The sequence below is a fragment of the Opisthorchis viverrini genome (assembly GCF_000715545.1).
Source record: "Opisthorchis viverrini unplaced genomic scaffold opera_v5_153, whole genome shotgun sequence".
NCBI lineage: Eukaryota > Metazoa > Platyhelminthes > Trematoda > Opisthorchiida > Opisthorchiidae > Opisthorchis > Opisthorchis viverrini.
The window spans coordinates 997,504-1,009,252 of NW_008751810.1; the positions used below are offsets into that span (position 1 = coordinate 997,504).

General features: G+C 44.3%; 1 protein-coding gene across 1 annotated transcript in view; it reads left to right on the forward strand.

The window, feature by feature from the left end:
• Positions 1–11,749, forward strand: part of T265_06992 (hypothetical protein) — a gene marked incomplete at both ends in the record, with an annotated part of 73,117 nt that overhangs the window by 59,820 nt on the left and 1,548 nt on the right. Inside the window, 5 exons of the mRNA XM_009172409.1 lie at positions 1,447–1,720; positions 2,371–2,445; positions 4,653–4,758; positions 7,991–8,195; positions 10,260–10,681. Of these exons, the coding sequence (XP_009170673.1) occupies positions 1,447–1,720; positions 2,371–2,445; positions 4,653–4,758; positions 7,991–8,195; positions 10,260–10,681 (1,082 nt within the window). The remainder of the gene's footprint in view (positions 1–1,446; positions 1,721–2,370; positions 2,446–4,652; positions 4,759–7,990; positions 8,196–10,259; positions 10,682–11,749) is intronic.

Here is an 11,749-nt window from a genome sequence, read left to right on the forward strand (position 1 = left end):
GGTCTGCTTTTGAATACTCTTGATTTCCAGCAGCCATATATCTACTCCAGAGTGTTTTTCATGGGCGCTTTCTATTTTGAAGGGTTCCTGTGCTCTGTCAGGCTGTTTTCAAAACGCTGCGGGACACACGAACCCGGCTACAAACTCACTTGATCCTTCCTGTCGTCTATCGTGACTACGGCAGCACATTCAAATTTACGCTGGTACACTCACAATATAGTTCATAATATCAAAAGATATGAAAAAAGTTATCGGTCAGCGGTCATTGTTTTTTAATATAGGTATTCTCCCGTAAAACAAGATCAATCCGTTATGATAAACCAGATGTCACTGTAGAGCTGCTTGGCGCTCTTTAGAATTCATCATCAGTGCCCGTCTCATGAATCTCCTGGGAGAAGGAAATCCACCTTGCGGGCAGGAGTTCCACGGCATAATTTGATGTAAGCCGCTCTCCTGCTTATCAGTAAATTCTTTGTTAGTGCGACGTAAACCTATACATCGGTATTTAACCGCGTTATTTGGATCTTCACGAGCGATCAGTTCATGCCACCTAACTGAATTCAGATGAAAGATACAAAACACTGACCATGATTGGGAACTCGTGCGTTGTTCTGTTGCACTTTATGGTCTCGTTGTCTTCTTTTTTGCATTCCAACTGCGACGTTTTCCAGCCCACAGAGCTAGGCTAAATTTCCGATAAAACCAAAATAAACCTTAGTACAGAGGAGCTCGATGGTACTGCGAGAAAGCGTTTGCGACAACCATCATTCAACATGACACTCTGCATCAACGGAATAAGGCGTTTCCACGGTGTCTAGCGTGGAAGTGGTGAGAACAAAGAACAAACAAAGCTAGCTTTTTTACTCGACCAACAATTGTGCGTTTAGAATTATAATCCAAGCGCACTTTTCAGCCGTGGTAATCCTCCCTGGATACCTAGCAGGTCTCTGAATAGTTCAAGCAGGCATTCCCCATGGATGGTGTCCACATCAGCAGTGACGGGAGGAAACCATTTACAATCCACGACTTCCTTCTCAGTGGAATGTTACTTTGGTTGATGAGACGCAAATTAATTTCATTCGAACTGCTTACTCGAGTACCACCACTCCCTAGATTTTAAAAAGTTCTCAGAGAATGACCTCGATGAATGGGACCGCCCTAGACAGATAGGAGATAGCTGGAACGCAGCTCACTGATCTGAACCAAAACTGAGCAATGTACTTCCCTCAACATGTAAGAGTGAGTGATGTCCTGATACAGGAAAATGGCCACTAATGCCACATGAGGCTTGCTCTGATCACTAGCCACTGAAGGAGCCAGTTTCATGCTGTTGGGTGTGAAATTTAAAGTTTCGACTTTGAGATCGCTTCACTGTTTATCTGAAGTACTCTGCATATTTAACCCTGAAATCTCATTGTACCGTTGACTCCACTGCACTTTTTCCAGGCAAGACGCGGAATGTGGTCGTTTATGGTGTCATCACCAGAATGAAAAAGCGATGATACTTGGTTGGATAGAGTCACAAACCCGATATTTGTCTTCTGTTGAGCAGTCCTGTTCCGCCTTGGTTTATGATCCAGTCTGGCCCGCCTCCGACCCTTCCACTTGGGATGCTAGCAAGAAGCGACAAATGAACTTGAACGTCGCCGGTGTTGGCCTTTTAAGTGCTGTCACACAAGACGCTGGAATGGTACCCGATGGCACCCCGTGCTCCAGAGGAGTGAGTGGTTTGGTCTTCCTTGTCACCTGTATCACACCGCCTATCCTGTTTGATCTGCTTCACTGAACGAAACCTCTTACGCTTGTTGGTCACCTTATATTTTCTCGCTCTTCCGTTGTTGTCCTACCATCCTGATCAGTGGCTATAAAAATACCATAGCCTACCTTTGGTACACCTGGCGCCTAGTTTCTGTTCAGTGTGCTTGCAAGTATGACATACCGCACCATCGAGCATCTAAAGCTGCTTGATGTCCAGTGCTGTGTGTCCCTTTGTGTTTTAAACTCTTTAACGAATTAAGTAGGTATGGCGCCTGTCACTGTGTAGCCTTGACAATTCGGGTTCTTCTTCGTCCCTTAAACTCCATCGTGGTCAATAAAATCTTTCCAGAGCTATCACAAAAGGCGGTCCTCTATGGACCTTATTGTCAGGATGCAAATCAAATCGAGCCTTCTGGCTCTAATATCCTCTGAAAACGATAACGCGTGATGGTTCATTACATTCCTTCTACCGTTTCTTCAATATACTATTACCACGAGAAGGCTACTATAACGGTGGCGAAAATTCACACTGCCTTGGAACCGAATCATGTCTGCTTCTCCCAGTCTAGTTCACTAATCCATAGTTTGTCACTTTCTCTTATCACAAATCAGATGTGCTACAACGGTTCGTGTGTTCCTCATTCCGAGATCAGAGCTCGATTCCAATGTGACTGTCGTGGTCATGGCGTAAGTAGTGATTCGTTTTGTTATTTCACACCATCAATTTGTGGTTGTTTTCAGTGATCCTGTTCGACCACGCTATTGGTTGCCAAGTCTCTGTCTGTTCCTACTTAAATATATATGCAAATTGGTAGTTTGAGCTCAGTTTTCTCCCACGACACTGATGTAATAATCTCTTTATCTTGATGCCAGCCCAGTTTTGAATCTCTAAGGTTGTGCACGTCACCAGAGGAAGGCCGTCTTTATATCCGATCGCCTCTGACTTGATCGAATTAGCTTGTTTTTTTTACTCAAAGTGAAGTGTGGTATACTAATCTTTCCTCCTTACACAATGTTTTCCGCCTGTCACGATTGCTTCGCGCTTACGACAAACGTTCTTCAAGGTACGGTTGTGCGCGAAAACCTCAACGGGATAAGCTTTTTGTATCTGATCTCCCAGAATTACGGTTGATCCTCTACTTGCTTATTTTTTTTAGGGAAAATACTTCAAAACGCTGACCCATAATTCACCGCAATTATTTGATGTGTCTTTTCTAACCTAATGACGCGTGAATTCTGGCGCTGTTTTCGCTGGGTTTACACTGTCACTACCCAGTGATGTTTTCTACGTTTTTTGAGGAAAAAAAATCACAAACGTAATTTGGCGAATGGCACTCATTTGCAAGTGAGGTTGGTTTAACGGGAAATTCATCTGAATCCCGGCTGAATCTGTCATTTATGATATTCTCCATTTGAATGTGCCGCGCAAAGGTCGCCTCATGTGTCTGTCGGTGGGATGTTTTAGATATCGAGGTGTACGTTCTCGGCATAGTGGGCTATTGATGCGGTGGCCAAGCACTCTGACATTCCACTATCAGTTTCGTCCCTCATGTGGCTCATCAGATGGACTCATCCGAGAATTTTCGTCAACCTCAGGTTCTACTTGAATCACATGCATGCTACCGATTTGCAATTCACTTCGATGTTAGACTGAACTGAATTTCTCGTCCGTGATATGCTTCAGTGCGAATCGTGTTGTAGTATTCCTGGTGAGGGATATTGTTGCAATTCTCAGACCACCATAGTAGTGCGAATGTGTCTGTTCCACCCATTTGTAAACCCTGTTGCAATCTTCTCGGCGCATACATCTCAAAGTGCTAGTCATTTGTGGCACTGCAAAGGGACAAGGTTCAATGTCCAGGCAATCATCTCATAAGGATGTCGGGTAGAATTGTGTAACCCCGCACGCGTGAGTTGAGGTCTGTTATGGCAACGAACTATCAGTGTTGAATGCTGATACAGAGGATGATGGTGATGACATACGTGAGTCAGACACCGATCGCATATTTGGTTAGTCATTTCTGATACGGTTGAGTTATTCGATCGGGTGGTCAGCTAGCCGCAGTAACCACAATGTGCCCAAATATTAAGTGTCACGGTGACAACCTCGGTTCTATGTTGCGCAGACCTATATAGGATGAGTCAGAAGTCAATACTTGTAAGTTCTCGCATCTATTTCAGGGTTAGAACACAAGTTGTCAACTCTCACTGCTTCTGAATCTGGAGTAGATTTATTCATTTGGATTCCAGTCGTGACAGTGAAAGTAAAGGAGGAGTGAAGTACTTTGCTCTGACCCAGTAGATTTTTGAGATAATCTATCGGGGTTTATTCTACGGCTACTGAACCTAAAGTAGCCTAGATAATAGGGTCCCGCGCGCAGTGATTAAAACACTTTATTGTGTGTGTCGGGCCAAGCTCAACTATTGAATTTATCAGTTTATTGTGGATCCACAATATCTCAAGAAACGAATCATTCAGAACATCTAGTTGTTTACCTAAACATATTGTCTTCCTCCTTCTTCATGGACTGAACTGTTCGATTATCAAACTGTCCCTTCTGCAGTGGGGACTTTTCTTGAGGAATGACGTAGCTTTGCCTTCAGTGGATGTTCTGGGCGGCAGCCAAAGAAACTTGTTTATACTATCACGGAAGAAAACCATAGTCATTTGATTGTTGATGGGAGATGCGTTTCTATGGCCCGGTAGTAGCATGTTTAAGCTTTACCGTATCAATTTTTTTTCCGTAATTGGTTTCTAATTATGATGAAAGCCACTGTGACAGGTAACGTCCTGCGCTTGAAGCTTGTCCTCTCCGTTATAAGTCCATAGTTCTGCTGCTCCATTTTTCTGTATTTATCATTAATGACGATTCTTGTTTTTTTCCCTCCCACAGATTTGCAACAACCTTGGGCATTGCCACTGTGACCCTGGATTTCACCCCCCAGTTTGCGAGTTTGGTGGCGATGGAGGAAGTGTGGACAGCGGGCCGCCACCGTCGGGTTAGTTCTCATCACTGTAACGCGACCTAGCTTTGTGTCCCTCTTTTTTATTGCTTGCGCCTGCACTGCTCATATTCAATGGGATCTTACATCAGATGGAGTTGTCCCGTTTCTTTTTTGCACATTGCCGCTTTTTCCAGTATGAAAAAAGACTCGCTTTGTTTGTCTTGCACTACACATGCATGACCAAACGAATGTGGCTTTCATAATTTTAGACATCGGAATCAAACAAATGTCTCATTCTGCTTACTGGTGCATACCTGTCTCGCTCGCCCTAGTTACTCCCTCTAAGCAGTTCCAACTCGCGGATCATGGAGTGACTCGCTCGAAGGTAAAGCCTCGCAACAATTAATCTGAGCCAACAAGACTTTAATGTGTCCCCCCATTGGCTACGCTTCAATCTTTGGTCCGCGATACTACTCTTGATCATTTAGTAGCACGAGGACGAGAAAAATGACAAACGGATGGCTTGATGCTGGCGGAACCCGTCTGTTGACATCCTCCCTGTTGCTTGTTTATTGTATTTTATCCGTAGGAGATGTGTTTTAGCCTAATTGTATTACAAAGGATATTTTTGAGTTCCGTACATGACAACGTCTACTTCACTTTTTCCTACACAGTCGATGACAAAAACTAATTAGGTCCACCCAGCTACGCTCGAGCCCCGTTACCGTTGGTTATGAAAGAAATCAGGTTATGTCAAGCTACTGACGTACTCGTAAGCGTGTTCAAGTACGGTAGCGCGAGTGCGTTTACTGTTGGTTGATCAGACGACCACAGATCTGATCGGAAAATTTATAAACATCTGCAAGTGAGGGGCAGTACCCACCCAACTCTCCTTGGCTGGGGACGAAACGCTGCCAAGTTCAGCGAACAGATCAATGGTCACGTGACTCACTTCAGCTGTGCTCTTCTCGACTTTGAATGTTGAGATTTTTCTTCGGAAAATCTGGTGCACACGCGAATCGTCTCACTGTACTATGCAATCGCCGTCACATGATCTCCTTAACCGCCCACCGCGTAACACCGTAATCCACTCGTTACATTTTGACCGCTCGTTCTTTACTTGTTGCATTTAATGAATTATTTCTGAGTTGTTGGGTGCATTTCTCACACCTCACGTGGTGTTATTCTGGTGTTTTGCTTCGGTGTTCCAAACGCGTAATCTGTATGCTTATACCAGAATCAACCTACAACTAGCTATGTCGTGTCCCGTTTGATTTAACAGCGTCCCGATCTTGGAATTCATTTGATCGCAACACTAATTCGCGTGCATCCGTTTTGTTACCACCATGGGCTCCGCCTACGTGGTACAATAATCCTCCGAACGGAAGACCTCGTGTGTTAATAACATCTAGCACCTCGCCCAGACCAGCCGTCACTAACTGGCCGCGTGCCCGTCCTACAATAAATAAACCAAAGTCTACCGATCCGACGCCATACCCATCGGGCCGTAGGCATAAACAACGCACTAAGTATCCACTACAGCCTCCGTGGCGTACCACTTCCCCTACCTCCGTACCCTTCGCATCTACATCTGCACCTGTGTCTACTACCGGAAGATCAACCGATGTCATAGGTCAACCGGGTTTGTTGGCATCGACCCATGTTTATAAGTTCCATGCATCGCGAATTTTATTGTTTGCACCCACCATGAGCCACCCATTTGCTTGCTTGCCGCTGCACTTTTGAGCACTCTAAACCAGCATCATCACCTGCTTCTTCATACTGTAATGGTATACTGTGACTCTTAAATGGCTACTCACTTGGTGCACCATGATGAAACAAAAACTGGGCTGTTTGTTTTGTGCTCTTCTTTTTGTCTCAGCAGGAAACAATAAAATAGAACATAGTGATAGTGAATATACATGGCCTTTGCTTCAGTTCAACTCTCAGAACAGACACTTGAAAAAAACATGTGTCAACATAGTGTGAGGCTTTTTTTATATCTTGATTGTATGGATGTGGCACAATTTCACACATGACAGTCAGGTGTCATCTGTCTTACCATCGTATTGACCGTGGATTGATTGGTGACACGAGATAGGAGAGTATTGAGATGGCGGTGAGACAGCTTAAATGAAAATCTGAGGCTCACGGAATGAGGACTACACAAAATGGATCGTAGTCGTCCGATCCCTAAGGTTTATCTGTATAAGCTTCCTGTGGAAAATAGAAGCTTGATCATCGAAGCAAGTCCTGTGTCATGTCGTTGTTTTTGGTCAACAGATGATGATCACCATCACTGACAGAAACACCAGTTGAGAACACTGGTGGTTCACTCCCACAATGCAGTCTTTATATTTGGTTTAGTGTCCCTGACCGCCCAATGACAATTTGATCGTCTCCGTCAGAATTCTGCTGTGCCTGGTTAGTGTATAGAAGGTTACCCCTAAAGACAGACCACTCACCTGGATAATTCACAGCATCGTCAGTCACCATCCAGCGTAGATCTCCTTGAAGAGAAGACACCTCAAAAAATGCTTTATCTTTCAGGTTAGCTGGAGAAAGATGGTTGACTGGAATGAAATGCTACAGGGATATGAACTAACATGATAGCTACATCCACTCTATAACTCATGGTTTCAGTCTACTTGAATTTATGGGCTACACATTTTCACGCATTACCGCTTGCACGATTTTCTTTTGTTAACACTCATTCGTGTTGGGGCCAAGGAGACATTTTTAAACTCTTGCGCGTGCACACTTACCATACGTGTTCCTGTGTGTTTGCACATCGAGGCGCTTCTAATTGTTTTACATCTTTGCCCATTACCCCTCTTCTACACTGTCTACTACTACTAACTAGATAAAACCCGGAATCGTTTGCCAGACATAAGTAGTTTTATTCCTCCGAAGTCCACGTTTTTCTTGAGTCCTTATGCAACATACAAGTATGTTCGTTGGTCTGTTTGCTGAGTTGGGTAAATTGCTTGCAAACGCTCTGGTTGGTTACAAAACATTTGCAATCAACTTGTCCAGGTAAAAATTCCCTTCTACTGAGGGAAATTTTGTTGTACGTGTGTACTTCGAAGACAGCATTGTACGATACTCCGTTCAGAATTACCATCGAATACTGGCATAAGCAGTACGCGGTACTAACACCTTTTCGCTGAATAGCATTGCCACTGTCGAGCATAACAACCTCTTTTATCCCATACAATCGTTTCGGGGAACCCTTCCGTACCGCTACGATCGTTCACCCTTACCCATTTCTCGCATTTCTTTTCAGACTTGATACCGAAGCCATCACTGGTCATCGGGATTTCTCTGCTTGTGTTTTTTGGACTACCCCTGGTGGTTTTCACAGTCTACTGTGCTATATATCATCGGTGTCGATGGATACCGATTGGCGCTGATCCCATGATCCCAACCAAGTCAGGCCTACGGACACCGTTCGACAGAGGGCTCCTTCCGTGTATTCGTCAGTGTTGCAGGTAAGTGACAAGTTTAGAAGTTCCCTTTAATTTAATTCCCTTGAAATCCGCCTAATCGGTGGTCTGTCATGTCGATGACTGAGTTGATGTTGGTATGTCTTTTGGTAATGTGTTGGAATATTGGTAGCTCGGGAGAGTTTATTGGTTGTTGATCAGGTGGCTGTTGATCTGTTCGCCGAGCTTGGCAATTGGTTTGCAAACGTTTCGTCACCATACGAGGAGACATCATCAGTGAGTCCCCACCCAACTGCGCACTGATGATGTCTCCTCGTATGGTGACGAAACGTTTGCAAACCAATTGCCAAGCTCGGCGAACAGATCAACAGCCACCTGATCAGCAACCAGTATGCCTTTTGTTTGCCACTTTTCAACGGCCTAGATATAGTCATCCACACGACCACTGGCCTGGCAATTGTCGTCCGTTGACCTCAGGCCCGCGCATTCGCTCAAGGACCCTGGGGAGCTGCCGATCTGACTGGGGTACAAATAGTACTGCAAATAGCTACAAGAATAGAACAACTTGACGGCCATTCTCGTCGCCTTGATAGACAACTAAAGCGAATGATATCCAAAGGTTCATTCAGATGAACACAGATGAAAGTGCTGTGAATATTACGATTGAGAAACCTGTCGATGGTGTAACTTATTAAAGCAAACTGGTATGTTGAAATATCACGTGGAAACCTGGGCAGGAAACCGCGTCGCTCAGCTATTTTAGTTGCTCCTTCCATGCATAGGTGCCCGACAACATCTAGTCGATTTCAGCTGCTACATCTTCGAGTGAATGATCACTAACACACTTCGAGTGCGCGAAGTCTCTCAGAGCGGTTGTTTTACAAACCCGAAAAACGACTTTGAGGTCTGTTGATGGTCGATTTGTATAACCTCCGAAGTTTAGACATCACCTAAGCTATCTGTGAATACCTTACAGTTTTATCTCTACAGCGGAATAGATTTGCGTAGCCGAACCAAGTGTCTCTAAGTGCGACACAGAAGTCAGATGTGGCAGAGAGAGGTACATGGATGAGTGAGTGTGAAATCCTTTCAGATTCCCCTTACCCGTTTTGCGTATTTTTTAAACCGGTCAACCTCGTATTCGCCGGGTCAAAATGTTTAACTCATCAACGGCACATCAACATAATTGTATAGCTTTTGTAATGCTAGTCCACATCTCATTTGCCCGTCGTACAGCCTCCCACCCTCGTTCACCGAATGGTATAACCGTTACCTTCGGCAACGATATTCTCGGCCCCTTTCCCACCAGTCCGATGATTCTTCTGAACGATCTGTGGTTGGTCAGTTTCGGTGTGTGCGGGTTATCGGACGTACTTTCAAACCAGCTCTGATTCGCGTAGTGTCGTTGTTTTTCTAATATTTTTTTCGCACTATAATTAATGCTGGTGCTTGTGTGGTCAACATCATAGCATTCATCTTTGAAAATTTGTGGCTGTTCGAGGGAATCATCTTAACTACTCAGATACCCGTATGGTTAGTGAATTATCGTAGCATCATTAAGGTGTTCTCCAAATGTCTCATGTTGTCTTCTTCCGAAGCCAAGACTCAAAGAGAAAGTCGCGGCTAATAAGCACTGCGTCCCCACATTACTCATTATCGCTGAACGACAAGCCCCAAGTTTGTTCGAAGCTTGAGAGATATCGAATTGACGTGGGTTTTTCATGACAACACCTTGTGGAATAGCTGCGATCAGCTCAGTCAAGGAACCAGAATTCCCTGATGTTGCGGGACCACAGAATCATCCCTAACTTCCCATCGATTTATTGCACGTTTCTTTCAATCTGCCTCGACTATGGATCCCAAGATCTTTTGTACAATTAGTGCCATCGGATATTCTGATCATCTCCAGACGATCTGGGCGACTAACTTGATTAATTACATGAGGCTACTCTGGTTTTGGTGATTAGAACCCTCCCTAATTGTTATATTATATTATCGCATCTATATTAATATTAGGCCCATGGTGAATCCGCTTATAACCCCAGGTGGATATAGCACCAATTTACCTGCACACCAGTATTCCTAATCTCCATGTTGATACCTTTGCAGACGAGCTGGAAACAAGCCAAGAGGTGTTTCCTATATCGCCGGCGATGCCAGTTACCCGGCGATTCACAGGAATGCACATCAGCCCAGTTCCTTACACGTCCGGTCTAATAGACGATCTAACGGTGACAAACTTATAAGGGTAGTAGTGAACCCCGTGCAGAACGGGACTATTACTTCAGTTTCAAACAATGACTTGAAATCGAATGGGCTCAAGGTGACAAAAATGCAGAACAGGCGCTACCAACCTCCCCCCATGGCACCGAAGCCTCTTGGATTGATCACGGTGAACGGGTACAAGTCTAACTGCAATGCCTTCACGGCACCTGAAAGGCCCATGAACTGGACGGACCACAACGAACAGAACCCGATGTTCAGTAGCCGAGCTAATCATGAACTTGACAACTGCAATGGTTATGTGAAAAGTGAGTCATTCTGTCGCATTGACCGAATATGTGGATAATATCATCCTTGATATTTTGAACCGTATTGAGTCGTGGTCAGCTATCGGGCATTTCTCAATAAGATGTCATGCTGGTGGAATCAGTGGATCTGTTCCAGATAAGCCCCGCCAAAAAAATTAACCCCCGCCACCCGAAAAGATTAGAAAGAAGGGGATTTGATATTTGTACTTTTAGTTTTCCTTGGAAAGAGTAAAATTGGGACATGTCATCAATAATTTGCAGGAAAAGGTCCATTTTTCGGTACCTTTGCCTCCAAACATGCTCACACAAGTAGTTGTCCACGAAACGCCGCATTGGCGTTTATTCTGCATCTTGTAGACGTGCCAAAGAGATTCGATGGTTCTTCCAGTCAACAGCGGTCGTGTCACTAGTAGATGATTCCTCTGAAGAGAATTTGATTTTGGTCACATTTTTGGACCAGCAATAAATGCATAGAATCACTGTTCTAAACTTCATCCTAGACCGCTTCAGCCAAGTTCCCTTTCGAAGACCGATTTCTTGCCGATACTATCGGGTATTACACCTCCACCTGTCAGAAGCGGTTGAAAATGTTATTTAGTGGCCATTGTTGCATCAACGTTGCTGGTGGATCACTCCGTGGCTTTGCAAAAGACGTATTACCATCTCCTTGCCATGAACGAGAGTTCAAAGCGTCAGAAAGTTTTACGCCCGAACGGAGGAAATATTCGCACAAAATGAGCCTTGATGTGGATAAGGAATTGTTTCCATCAAAAATAGATAGGCGTTATGTGCGTACATTAAATTGGAGCTGACAAAAAGTGGCGGGGCTTAACTTTCCGATCGTGCACTTTTTGCATTGGTGGCGGGGCTTATCTGGAAAACATCCGAACCAGTTAGTACGCTGTACTGGTGCAAATGTGTTTAGCAGCACTCTGGAATGATTCCGATACAGTCCCTGAGGTATATATATATATATATATATATATGGTTATGTATTAGAATGGACTGCCAGATGTCACCAACTTCACTGCACATGTTGCATTTTTTTGGATATCGTATTAATTTCAG